The 12,890-nt window shown below is 41.5% G+C and overlaps 1 protein-coding gene, 1 non-coding gene and 6 pseudogenes across 2 annotated transcripts; all 8 read right to left on the bottom strand.

Moving 5' to 3' along the window:
- Window positions 1–500: 500 nt before the first annotated feature.
- On the bottom strand, window positions 501–617 carry LOC130396208 (5S ribosomal RNA; annotated as a pseudogene).
- Window positions 618–1,144: 527 nt separating this feature from the next.
- On the bottom strand, window positions 1,145–1,262 carry LOC130395729 (5S ribosomal RNA). The gene has a single exon (XR_008898752.1). It is a non-coding gene; the product is annotated as a 5S ribosomal RNA (ribosomal RNA).
- Window positions 1,263–3,642: 2,380 nt separating this feature from the next.
- On the bottom strand, window positions 3,643–5,254 carry LOC130393463 (uncharacterized). Its single transcript, XM_056604145.1, has 2 exons — window positions 4,800–5,254; window positions 3,643–4,044 (listed from the first exon to the last, which is right to left on the bottom strand). The coding sequence occupies exons 1-2, from the start codon at window positions 5,061–5,063 to the stop codon at window positions 3,643–3,645; spliced, it is 666 nt and encodes a 221-aa protein (XP_056460120.1). The 5' UTR covers window positions 5,064–5,254.
- A 500-nt stretch (window positions 5,255–5,754) lies between these two features.
- Window positions 5,755–5,872, bottom strand: LOC130396241 (5S ribosomal RNA; annotated as a pseudogene).
- A 535-nt stretch (window positions 5,873–6,407) lies between these two features.
- On the bottom strand, window positions 6,408–6,529 carry LOC130396284 (5S ribosomal RNA; annotated as a pseudogene).
- A 529-nt stretch (window positions 6,530–7,058) lies between these two features.
- LOC130396080 (5S ribosomal RNA) lies at window positions 7,059–7,178 on the bottom strand (annotated as a pseudogene).
- Window positions 7,179–11,756: 4,578 nt separating this feature from the next.
- LOC130396256 (5S ribosomal RNA) lies at window positions 11,757–11,877 on the bottom strand (annotated as a pseudogene).
- A 539-nt stretch (window positions 11,878–12,416) lies between these two features.
- LOC130396289 (5S ribosomal RNA) lies at window positions 12,417–12,535 on the bottom strand (annotated as a pseudogene).
- Window positions 12,536–12,890: the final 355 nt, after the last annotated feature.

Below are 12,890 nucleotides of genomic sequence, written 5' to 3'. Positions count from 1 at the left end.
AAACCAGGTTTTATACAGTAGCACATAAGGAGTGAGAAAGCTGCTGAGGCTCGACGTTACACTTTTACAAAACAATCATTAGTTAGATATAAACGGCAGTAATTGATTCAGTAGGACTCCTTATCCATGTAAACATCATTGTGACATCTGAATTCATTAATTATCTGAAATACACTGCGTGCGTGTGATGTTAAATGTTCGAACCAAGGTTAACGGTTAAAGTGTCAGAGAATGTGGTGATTTTTGACGTCCTCCCATGATCTGAAGTGACGTGCGTGTTTGTGTTGGTGAAAGTTTAAGGAATGTACAACTGTCGTTTCAGCTCTCTGGTGCTCCCTGCTGGCAGTATCACTATACTGTCCTCATGTTTCACAAAAATAGTTTTGAGAGACGTTGTCAGTTTTTGTATGTTTCTTAAATCCTCCAAGCGGTTGGCAGTAAACCAGGTCACGGTACGCCACGTAGGCCACGGAGGCAATGAGCTCGAGTTGAAAAAGAAAATATTACAGCACCTGGTATCCCAGGCGTCTCCCATCCAAGTACTAACCAGGCCCGACCCTGCTTAGCTTCCGAGATCAGACGAGATGAGGCGTGTTCAGGGTGGTATGGCCGTAAGCAAATAGTGCAGGCGCAAAACCAGGTTTTATACAGTAGCACATAAGGAGTGAGAAAGCTGCTGAGGCTTGACGTTACACTTTTACAAAAACAATCATTAGTTAGATATAAACGGCAGTAATTGATTCAGTAGGACTCCTTATCATGTAAACGATCATTGTGACATCTGAATTCATTAATTATCTGAAATACACTGCGTGAGCGTGTGATGTTAAATGTTTGAACCAAGGTTACGGTTAAAGTGTCAGAGAATGGGTGGTGATTTTTTGACGTCCTCCCATGATCTGAAGTGAGCGTGCGTGTTTGTGTTGGTGAAAGTTTAAGAAATGTACAACTGTCGGTTCAGCTCTCTGGTGCTCCCTGCTGGCAGTATCACTATACTGTCCTCATGTTTCACAAAAATAGTTTTGAGAGACGTTGTCAGTTTTTGTATGTTGCTTAAATCCTCCAAAGCGGTTGGCAGTAAACATCAGGTCACGGTACGCCACGGTAGGCCACGGAGTCAATGAGCTCGAGTTGAAAAAGAAAAAGCTTACAGCACCTGGTATTCCAGGCGGTCTCCCATCCAAGTACTAACCAGGCCTGACCCTGCTTAGCTTCTGAGATCAGACGAGATCGGGCGTGTTCAGGGTGGTATGGCCGTAAGCAATTAGTGCAGGCGCAAAACCAGGTTTATACGGTAGCACATAAGGAGTGAGAAAGCTGCTGAGGCTCGACGTTACACTTTTACAAAAACAATCATTAGTTAGATATAAACGGCCAGAGGTGTATAAAGTACTTGAAAAAAATAACTAAGTAAAAGTATAAGTACCATAACTGAAAATTACTTTGGTAAAAGTTAAAGTCACCTAAAAAAAATGTACTTGAGTAAAAGTCTTAAAGTAGCTCACATTAAATGTACTTAAGTATCAAAAGTATCTTGTGAAAAATATACTCAAGTATCAAAAGTACAAGTACAAGTATTTTATAGTACGCATGAAAGGAAGCAAAACAACCCAAAATTATTCTCCCCTTGTTTTTTATTTCACTTTTTCAGGTGAATGAAATGTGGTATAGAATACCACTCAAAAATAAACAATGTCTTTAACATAAGAACCACTTTTTAACTATGTTGGGGGAATCCTCATTAGCTGAGGCACAGTAACACCCACAAACAAACTTTCTGGTTCAAGTGGAGAAGTTGAACTTGCGGTTCATCCTCAGCAGAAGCTGATTTTCAAAAGTGTCTGCAGCTAGCCGTGCTCTTTTTGGGCTGAAGATGAGACCTGCTATGCTGAACAGCCTTTCGCAAGCTGCAGAAGCAGGCAGAGGTGTGTTGAGTTTGACAGACAACTTCAGAACCACAGGAAACGTCTTGAGAATCTTGATGTCGTCTGTTGAGTAGGCCAGGTACGAATCAAGCTGCTTGGTGGCGCTTGGTGTTTTGTGGGAACTTTTCAGGATGTGGAAGAAGTCTCCCTCATCAGATGAGCCAGATCCAGCCTCTGCTGAAATAGAAGGATCCTCCAACTGCTCCCTGATGTAGTCCAACCCTGAAACACAGGGAGGGTGACACTAGCATTAGTACAGTCACATTTTTATTGGACAAATTTAATTACATTTATGACATTTTCCATAATTCTAAAGGAATAAATAATATTACATTGACAAAAAACACTCAGAAACAAAAGGCCAAAATTAGCAACAAAAAAAGAGAGATATAAAGTAGAAAAAAAGTTGTGACAAATTGTGAAAATAACTGATCTACAACCAAGGCAGTGTGAGCTTGCAGGTGGGCTACACAAATCAGGGAATAGATAAGGAGAAAAACACAAGTCTTGACTCTGACAATTAGACATCTTAGATATTGGCTCAAACTATTCAAAATTAGACTGGTGTATGAAATGAGTAATAAAATAATAAAAAAAATGTAAGTGTGCATTAGATTTGTAATTTAATGGATACAATTTAATTGTATGGATATTTTCTTCCTTTTATTTTCTCCATGTTGTCTTACCGTTTTTCAGTGTAGCATCATCTTTGATCCAGGCCGTTTTGAATTTTGGGATGAGAATCGCTGCAGCAACCAATTCAGGGTCTCTTGACATTTCACCAAAACGGTTCTGGATGCCACTTGAATGGCTTCAACAGCGCTTGCAGTGCTTCAGTGCAATCTTTATTTTTTCCAGTTTGCTGCTCAGCAAGGAAATAGTCGGAAGAAGCCATCCCATCTGGACTTCCACTTCTCCTTGGAGGATGTTGATGGACTGGGCAACAGGGCTCATGGTGGTGTGTAGTACTCTTTTAGGAAAGTGAGCTCAACTGGATGAAACCTGTTAGGGAGAAAACAAACCACTGTTTTACAATTATGCATGAATTTGTACCCAAAAATAAAATAAAATACATAAATACATAATTCAAACTTACATTGGCACCTTCAATTCTGCACAGATCTCTCTCAAAGCTGGCTCTCCCTTCTCTCTCAGAATCTTGAGGAGCCTTTCCACAGCCATAAACATTGAGTTCCACCTGGTGGCGTTTGGTCGTAGCAGCTGGAGGGAGCAGGCATCTTCCACAGCTTCAGCTGCTTGGCAGGATCTTCCACACTTATTCCACAGCCCATAACACTTGCTGAATGTGAGCGTTGCAGTTTTTTGTATCCATCGTTGGCTGTTGCTTTTTTCAGCATCAACTGTAGACACCAAGTTGAGCAGATGACAAGCACATCGTTGATGTTTCGGAAGCTCAAACTCAAAGCCATCATTCTCAACAAGGATTGAAGTCATGTCAACAAATTCCACTCCCTCCATCTCATTCCCTTCCTCATCCTCTTTCTCTTCTGCTTCATTATTGTTTTTGTCCCACTAAAAACTTGAAAAGCCTTCAGGAAGTTGGAGCCATTATCGGTTGTTGTCCTCACAACTTTGTTCCTGATGCCATATTCAGTATGGATGTCATTGAGTGCGGTGGCCAAAACATCAAAGGTGTGGGAACCTCTTAGCTGTCTGCAAGCTAGGGCTGCTGATCGTCTAGTTAGGTCTGTAGAGTTCACCAATGAGCAGTCACACCAAGGAAGCTCCTTCTCCTAACTGACCAGCAATCTGTAGTGGTGGCGATGTGGTCCACTTTACTCATCTCCTCAGTTAACACGTTTTTCATAGACTTTGCTAAATCTTCAATCCTTGATCGCAGGGTGACCCGTGTGATGACTTTGGCAGTAGGAAGAAGATCTGTGAGAAGCTCTCTGAAGGCTTCATTCTCGACAGTTGACAATGGCTGGAGATTGTTGACAACATACTTAACAATGGCCCTGTCAACAGCACTCTGAGATATGGATCGGGTAGCCAGCAACGTGGTCTGTTTGAGGGTGGAGGTCCCAGCTTCCGAAGCCCTCTTTCTTTTTTGTGAGGTCAGCTGCTCATATTTCTTTAGATGTTGTGGATGTGCTCTCTACATGAAAAACACAAAATTAAAAGAAAATAATATTAGTTCAAATGATACTCAAGACATCATTCAACAGTTACCACAATGACAGGTCTGGATTTCTAACCCCTTTCACCCTGATGTCCCGTTTGTGGGCATGTCCAACATTAATAAAAAAAAAGAAATGTTGCTCAACTGTCAACTAATTTTATCTTTCAAAAATACCAAATAATTTAAAGCTAAAACATCATACAGGACACTGAGCTTGGATATCTAATTGCTGTACAACAAATACAATTTAAAAAAACAAACACAAAGCTATTTTAATGAACAGCATGCCATTTTACTACAGTTCCTATGAACAAACAGGCACATTTTCAATAGCCTATTGCTTAACTTCCAAGTTACAGATTTTGTATGATTTATTTGTGTATTTTCATTAAAAAAACAAGTGAAGCACTTGATATTAAAAATGTATCATGCAGGAGGAAAACTGCCTCGTTCGAGATCTAACCCTGTTTATTGACACTCCTGCATAACACTTGTGTGCATGCGTGCGGTGTGTGTGGCGTAGGTTTATTTGTCCACGACACCACCACACGTGTGATACGGGCAAGTTGCTAACGTTAGCACATAGCGTTAGCAACTTGCTACTAGCACGCAACCATGCTAGCACGTCGTTACGTTAGCAACTTGCCTGTAATGTTAGCTAAAACTATGTTTTACACATTTGTATATCCCTCCTGCCACATGAAATGACATTGCTTACTTAATGCACTTACTTGGATGTGTTTTTTGAGGTTGGACGGGGAGCTTTTGAAGGCCTTTATTTCGTGGCACTTCGGAAGGCATAACATGCACTTCATTCGGTAGGAATTTGCCCGCATCCCGAGGTAGCTGAACATACTTTCCAGGTATGACCACGGGTGTCCGTCGTCGACTTCTGTTGAACTCTGTGCGTCGTCTTCTGTGTCTCCCTCATCCACATGCTCTGCGGCTGCCATGTTTGTAGTGATCTCTCTGCCGCCCCCGCGCGGTGCGCGCATCCCGTATTTATACCTTCTTCGCGAGAGTACCGTACGTGGTTCTTCTCGTCCTCTCGGAATCTCATGCAGAGACTGTTTTAATTTGTAACGAGTAACGAGGTGGCAAATGTCAAAGTAACGAAGTAAAAGTATATTATTTAACTTATAAATGTAGTGAAGTAAAAGTAAAAGTCCTGATAAAAAAAAAAACTCAAGTAAAGTACAAATCCTCAAAAAAAATACTTAAGTAGTGTAACGAAGTACATCTACTTCGTTACTATACACCTCTGTAAACGGCAGTAATTGATTCAGTAGGACTCCTTATCCATGTAAACGATCATTGTGACATCTGAATTCATTAATTATCTGAAATACACTGCGTGAGCGTGTGATGTTAAATGTTTGAACCAAGGTTAACGGTTAAAGTGTCAGAGATGGGTGGTGATTTTTGATGTCCTCCCATGATCTGAATGTGAGGCGTGTTGTTTGAGTTGGTGAAAAGTTTAAGTAACTGTACAACTGTACAGTTCAGCTCTCTGGTGCTCCTGCTGGCAGTATCACTATACTGTCTCATGTTTCACAAAATAGTTTTGAGAGACGTTGTCAGTTTTTGTATGTTGCTTAAATCCTACAAAGCGGTTGCAGTTTAAACATCAGGTCACGGTACGCCACGGTAGGCCACGGAGTCAATGAGCTCGAGTTGAAAAAGAAAAGCTTACCAGCACCTGGTATTCCCAGGCGGTCTCCCATCCAAGTACTAACCAGGCCCGACCCAGCTTAGCTTCCGAATCAGACGAGATCGGTCGTGTTCAGGGTGGTATAGCGAAAGCAATTATGTTCAGCGCAAAACCAGGTTTTATACAGTAGCACATAAGGAGTGAGAAAGCTGCGGAGGCTCGACGTTACACTTTTACAAAAACAATCATTAGTTAGATTAAAACGGCATAGTAATTTATCGTAGGATCTCCTTAAATCCATGTAAACGATCATTGTGACATATGCAATTCATTAATTATTGAAATACACTGAGTGTGCGTTGTGAAGTTAAATGTTTGAACCAGGTTAACGGCTTTAAAGTGTCAGAGAATGGGTGGTGATTTTTTTTGACGTCCTCCCATGATCTGAAGTGAGCGTGGTGTTTGTGTTGGGAAAGTTTAAAAATGTACAACTGTCGGTTCAGCTCTCTGGTGCTCCCTGCTGGCAGTATCACTATTACTGTCTCTGTTTCACAAAAAAATAGGGTTTTGAGAGACGTTTGTCAGTTTTTGATGTGCTTAAATCCTCCAAGCTGGTTGGCAGAAACATCAAGGTCACGGTACGCCACGGGTAGGCCACGGAGTCAATGAGCTCGAGTTGAAAAGAATATGCTTACAGCAACCGGTATTCCCAGCGTCTCCCATCCAAGTAAGTACTAACCAGGCCCGACCCTGCTTAGCTTCCGAGATCAGACGAGATCGGGCGTGTTTCAGGGTGGCATGCCCGTAAGCAATTATTGCAGGCGCAAAAACCAGGTTTTATACAGTAGCACATAAGGAGTGAGAAAGCTGCTAGGCTCGACGTTACACTTTTACAAAAACTATTAGTTAGCTATAAACGGCAGTAATTGATTCAGTAGGACTCCTTCTCAATGTAAACGATCATTGTGACATCTGAATCATTAATTATCTGAAATACACTGCGAGAGGTAGTGATGATGTTAAATGTTTGAACCAAGGTTAACGGTTAAAGTGTCAGAGAATGGGTGGTGATTTTCTGACGTCCTCCCATGATCTGAAGTGAGCGTGCGTGTTTGTGTTGGTGAACTGTTTAAGAAATGTACAAACTGTCGTGTTCAGCTCTCTGTGCTCCCTGCTGGCAGTATCACTATACCTGTCCTCATGTTTCACAAAATAGTTTTGAGAGACGTTGTCAGTTTTTGTATGTTGCTTAAATCCTCCAAAGCGGTTGGCAGTAAACATCAGGTCACGGTACGCCACGGTAGGCCACGGAGGTCAATGAGTCGAGTTGAAAAAGAAAAGCTTACAGAACCTGGTATTCCCAGGCGGTCTCCCATCCAAGTACTAACCAGGCATGACCCTGCTTAGCTTCTGAGATCAGACGAGATCGGGCGTGTTCAGGGTGGTATGGCCTGTAAGCAATTAGTGCAGGAGCAAAAACCAGGTTTTATACGGGTAGCAAATAAGGATGTGAGGAAAGCTGCTGAGGCTCGACGTATAACTTTTACAAAAAACATCATTAGTTAGAATATAAACGGCCAGAGGTGTATAAAGTACTTGAAAAAAATAACTAAGTAAAGTATAAGTACCATAACTGAAAATTACTTGGTAAAAGTTAAAGTCACCTAAAAAAATGTACTTGGCTAAAAGTCTTAAAGTAGCTCACATTAAATGTACTTAAGTATCAAAAGTATCTTGTGAAAAATATACTTCAAGTATCAAAAGTACAGTACAAGTATTTTATAGTACGCATGAAAGGAAGCAAAACAACCCAAAATATTCTCCCCTTGTTTTTATTTCACTTTTTTCAGGTGAATGAAATGTGGTATAGAATACCACTCAAAAATAAACAATGTCTTTAACATAAGAACCACTTTTTAACTCTATGGTTGGGGAATCCTCATAGCTGATGGCACAGTAACACCACACAAACAACTTTTCTGGTCAAGTGGAGAAGTTGAACTTGCGGTTCATCCTCAGCAGAAGCGTGATTTTCAAAAGTGTCTGCAGCTAGCCGTGCTCTTTTTGGGCGTGAAGATGAGACCTCTGCTATGCTGACAGCCTTTCGCAGCTGCAGAAGCAGGCAGAGGTGTGTTGGAGTTTGACAGACAACTTCAGAACCACAGGAAACGTTCTTGAGAATCTTGATGTAGTCTGTTGAGTAGGCCAGGTACGAATCAAGCTGCTTGGTAGGCGCTTGGTGTTTTTTGTGGGAACTTTTCAGGATGTGGAGAAGTCTCCCTCATCAGATGAGCCAGATCCAGCCTCTGCTGAAATAGAAGGGGTCCTCCAAGTTCCCTGATGTAGTCCAACCATGAAAACACAGGGAGGTGACACTAGCATTAGTACAGTCACATTTTATGGACCAATTAATACATTTATGACATTTTCCCTAATTCTAAGGCATATAAATAATTACATTGACAAAAAAACACTCAGAAACAAAAGGCCAAAATTAGCAACAAAAAAGAGAGAGTATAAAGTAGCTAAAAAAGTTGTGCAAATTGTGAAAATAAATGATCTACAACCAAGGCAGTGTGAGCTTGCAGGTGGGCTACACAAAATCAGGGAATAGATAAGGAGAAAAACACAAGTCTGACCTCTGACAATTAGACATCTAGATCTTGGCTAACCCACTATTCAAAATTAGATGGTGTATGAATGAGTTAATTAAAAATAATTAAAAAAATGTAATGTGTGCATTAGATTTTTAAATTTAAGGATACAATTTAATTGTATGGTATTTTCTTCCTTGTATTTTCTCCATGTTGTCTAGTTTTTTTTTCCAGTGTAGCATAATTTTGATCCAAGGCCGTTTTGAAATTGTGGGATGAGAATCGCTGCTAGAACCATTCAGGGTCTCTTGACATTTCACCAAAACGGTTCTGGATGCCAACCTGAGCATGGCTTCAACCAGCGGCTTGCAGTGCTTCGTGCAATCTTTATTTTTTTCCAGTTTGCTGCTCAGCAAGGAAAATAGTCGGAAGAAGACATCCCCATTGGACTTTCCACTTCCCTTGGAGGGGATGTTGTGGGACGGGCAACAGGGCTCATGGTGGTGTGTAATCTTTTAGGCCAGTGAGCTCAAATGGATGAATGAAACATGTTAGGGAGAAAACAACACCCAATGTTTTACAATTATGATGAATATTGTACCCAAAAAAATAAAATTAACAAATAATAAATACACAATTTTTTTTCAAACTTCATTGGCACCTTCAATTCTTTGCACAGATCTCTCTCAAAGCTGGCTCTCCCTTCTCTATCAGAATCTTGAGGAAGCCTTTCAAAGCCATACCCTTTGGTTACACCGGTGGCGTTTGGTCGTAGCAGCTGGAGGGGGCAGGCATCTTCCACAGCTTCAGAGCTGCAGTATCTTCCACACTTATTCCACAGCCCATAACACTTGCTGAATGTGAGCGTTGCAGTTTTTGTATCAATCGTTGGCTGTTGCTTTTTCAGCATCAAACGTAGACACCAAAGTTGAGCAGGATGGACAGCACATCGTTGATGTTTCGGAAGCTCAACTCAAAGACATCATTCTCAACAAGGATTGAAAGTAATGTCAACAAATACACTCCCTCCATCTCACTTCCTTCTCATCTCGTTCTATTCTGCTTCATTATTGTTTTGTTTGTCCACACTAAAAACTTGACAAGCCCTTCAGGAAGTTGGGAGGGGGCCATTATCGGTTGTTGTCCTCACAAAACTTTGTTCTGATTGCCATATTCAGTATGGATGTCATTGAGTTGCGGTGGGCCCAAAACATCAAAGGTATGGTGGGAACCCTCTTAGCTGTCTGCAAGCTAGGGCTGCTGATCGTCTAGTTACGGTCTGTAGAGTTCACCCATGAAGCAGTCACCACAAGGAAGCTCCTTCTCCTAATGCTGACCAGCAATCTGTAGTGGTGGCGATGTGGTCCACTTTACTCATCTCCTCAGTTAAACACGTTTTTCATAGACTTTGCTACATCTTCAATCCTTGATCGCAGGGTGACCCGTGTGATGACTTTGGCAGTAGGAGAAGATCTGTGAGAAGCTCCTCTGAAGGCTTCATTCTCGACAGTTGACAATGGATGGAGATTGTTGAAAACATACTTAAACAATGGCCCTGTCAACAGCACTCTGAGATATGGATCGGGTAGCCAGCAACGTGGGTCTGTTTTGAGGGTGGAGGTCCCAGCCTTCCGAAGCCCTCTTCTTTTGTGAGGTCAGCTGCTCATATTTCTTTAGATGTTGTGGATGTGCTCTCTACATGAAAAACACAAAATTAAAAGGAAATAATAATATTAGTTCAAATGATACTCAAGACATAATTCAACAGTTACCACAATCGACAGGTCTGGATTTCTAACCCCTTTCACCCTGAGTTTACGTTTGGTGGGCACTGTCCAACATTAATAAAAAAACAAAAAAAGAAATGTTTGCTCAACTGTAACTATATTTATTTTCAAAAATACCATAATAATTGAAAGCTTAAAAATCATACAGGACCTGAGCTGGGATATCAATTGCTGTTCAACAAATCCAATTTAAAAAAACAAACACAAACTATTTTAATGACAGCATGCCATTTACCGACAGTTCATAGAACAAACAGCACATTTTCAATAGCCTATTGCTAACTTCCAAGTAAGATTTGTATGATTTATTTGTGTATTTTCATTTAACAAAACAAGTGAAGCAATTTTGATATTAAAAATGTATCTGCCCAGGAGGAAAACCTGCCTAGTTCGAGGATGATAACCCTGTTTATTGACACTCCGCATAAACACTTGTGGTGCATGCGTGGGTGTGGTGGCGAGGTTTATTTGTCCACGACACCACCACAGTGTGATACGGGCAAGTTGCTAACGTTAGCACATACGCTGCCAACTTGCTACTAGCACGCAACATGCTAGCACGTCGTTACTTAGCAACTTGCCCCAGTAAATGTTAGCTAAAACTATGTTTACACTTTGTATTCCCTCCGCCACAGAAATGACATGATTACTTAATGCACTTACTGATGTGTTTTTTGCGGTTGGACGGGGAGATTTTGAAGGCCTTTTTTCGTTGGCACTTCGGACGGCCTACAATAGCACTCATTCGGTAGGAATTTGCCCGCATCCGACGGTAGCTGAACATATTTCCAGTGTATGGACCACGGGTGTTTCCGTCGTCGACTTTGTTGAACTCTGTGGTGTTTCTTGTCTCCTCATCAAATGCTCTGCGGCTGTCCATGTTTGTATAGTGATATCTCTTGCCGCCCCCGGCGCGGTGCGCGGCATCCCGTATTTATTACCTTCTTCGCGAGGGAGAGTACCGTACGTGGTTCTTCTCGTCTCCTTCGGAATCTCATGCAGAGGGGACTTTAATTGTAAACGAGAGTAACGAGGGGGTGGGGCAAATGTCAAAGTACCTGAAGTAAAAAGTAATTATTTAACTTATAAATGTAGGAAGTAAAAGTAAAAGTCCTGATAAAAAAAAAAAACTCAAAGTAAGTACAAATCCTCAAAATAATCATAACTTAAAGTACTTAAAGTAGTGTAACGAAAAGTACCTCTACTTAGTTTACATACACCTCGGTAAACGGCAGTATGATTCAGTAGGACTCCTTCTCCAGGTAATGATTCATGTGACATCTGAATTCATTAATTTCTGAAATACACGCGTGAGGTGTGATGATGTTAAATGTTTGGAAACCACGGTTAACGGTTTTAAAAGTGTCAGGAGAATGGGTGGTGATTTTGACGTCCTCCCCATGTCTGAAGTGAGCGTGGTTGTTTGCTTGGTTGAAAGTTTAAGGAAATAGAAAGAAATGTACCATGCCGTTCAGCTCTCTGGTGCTCCTGCTGGCAGATCCACATATACTGTCATCATGTTTCACAAAATGTTTTGAGAGAGTTGTCAGTTTTTTGTATGTTGCTAAAATCTCCAAGCGGTTGGCGTTAAACATCAGGTCAACGGTACGCAACGGTCAGGCCACGGAGTCAATGAGATCGAGTTTGAAAAGATAAAGCTTACAGCACTGGTATTCCCAGGCGGGTTCCCCATCCAAGTACTACACCAGGCCCGACCCTTGCTTAGCTTCCGAGATCAGACGAGATCGGTCTGTTCCGGGGTGGTATGGCCGTAAGCAATAGTGGTGGCGAAAACCAGGTTTTTACAGGTGTAGCACATAAGGTGAGTGAGAAAGATGCTGAGGCTCGACGTTACAACTTTTTACAAAAACAATCATTAGTTAGATAATAAAACGGCAGTTAATTGATTCAGGTAGGCCTCCTATCCATGTAAACGATCATTGTGATATAGGATTCCTTAATTATCTGAAATACACTGCGTGAGCGTGTGATGTTAAATGTTCGAACCCAAGGTTAACGGTTAAAGTGTCAGAGGATGGGTGGTGATTTTTTGACGTCCTCCCATGATCTGAAGTGAGCGTGCGTGTTTGTGTTGGTGAAAGTTTAAGAAATGTACAACTGTCGTTTCAGCTCTCTGGTGCTCCGTGCTGGCAGTATCACTATACTGTCCTCATGTTTCACAAAAATAGGTTTTTTGAGGAGACGTTGTCAGTTTTTGTATGTTTCTTAAATCCTCCAAGCGTTGGCAGTAAACATCAGGTCACGGTACGCCACGGTAGGCCACGGAGGCAATGAGCTCGAGTTGAAAAAGAAAAATATTAAAAGCACCTGTGTATTCCCAGGCGGTCTCCATCCAAGTACTAACCAGGCCCGACCCTGCTTAGCTTCCGAGATCAGACGAGATGCGGCGTGTTCAGGGTGGTATGGCCGTAAGCAAATTAGTGCAGGCGCAAAACCAGGTTTTATACAGTAGCACATAAGGAGTGAGAAAGCTGCTGAGGCTTGACGTTACACTTTTACAAAAACAATCATTAGTTAGATAATAAACGGCAGTAATTGATTCAGTAGGACTCCTTATCAATGTAAACGATCATTGTGACATCTGAATTCATTAATTATCTGAAATACACTGCTGTGAGCGTGTGATGTTAAATGTTTGAACCAAGGTTAACGGTTAAAGTGTCAGAGAATGGGTGGTGATTTTTTGACGTCCTCCCATGATCTGAAGTGAGCGTGCGTGTTTGTGTTGGTGAAAGTTAAGAAAATGTACAACTGTCGGTTCAGCTCTCT

This window comes from Gadus chalcogrammus, chromosome 12 (genome assembly GCF_026213295.1).
Source record: "Gadus chalcogrammus isolate NIFS_2021 chromosome 12, NIFS_Gcha_1.0, whole genome shotgun sequence".
Taxonomy (NCBI): Eukaryota; Metazoa; Chordata; class Actinopteri; order Gadiformes; family Gadidae; genus Gadus; species Gadus chalcogrammus.
The sequence above is the reverse complement of the archived record's forward strand: the minus strand, read 5'-3'. Positions and strand labels throughout refer to the sequence as shown.

What these genes read in the sequence shown, in the direction of transcription:
- LOC130393463 (XM_056604145.1), bottom strand. Translation starts at nt 5,063, where the DNA reads ATGCGCGCACCGCGCGGGGGCGGCAGAGAGATCACTACAAACATGGCA. An exon ending in ACCTCAAAAAACACATCCAA is followed by an intron (nt 4,045 to 4,799) that starts GTAAGTGCATTA and finishes TTTTTCATGTAG; the next exon opens with AGAGCACATCCACAACATCT.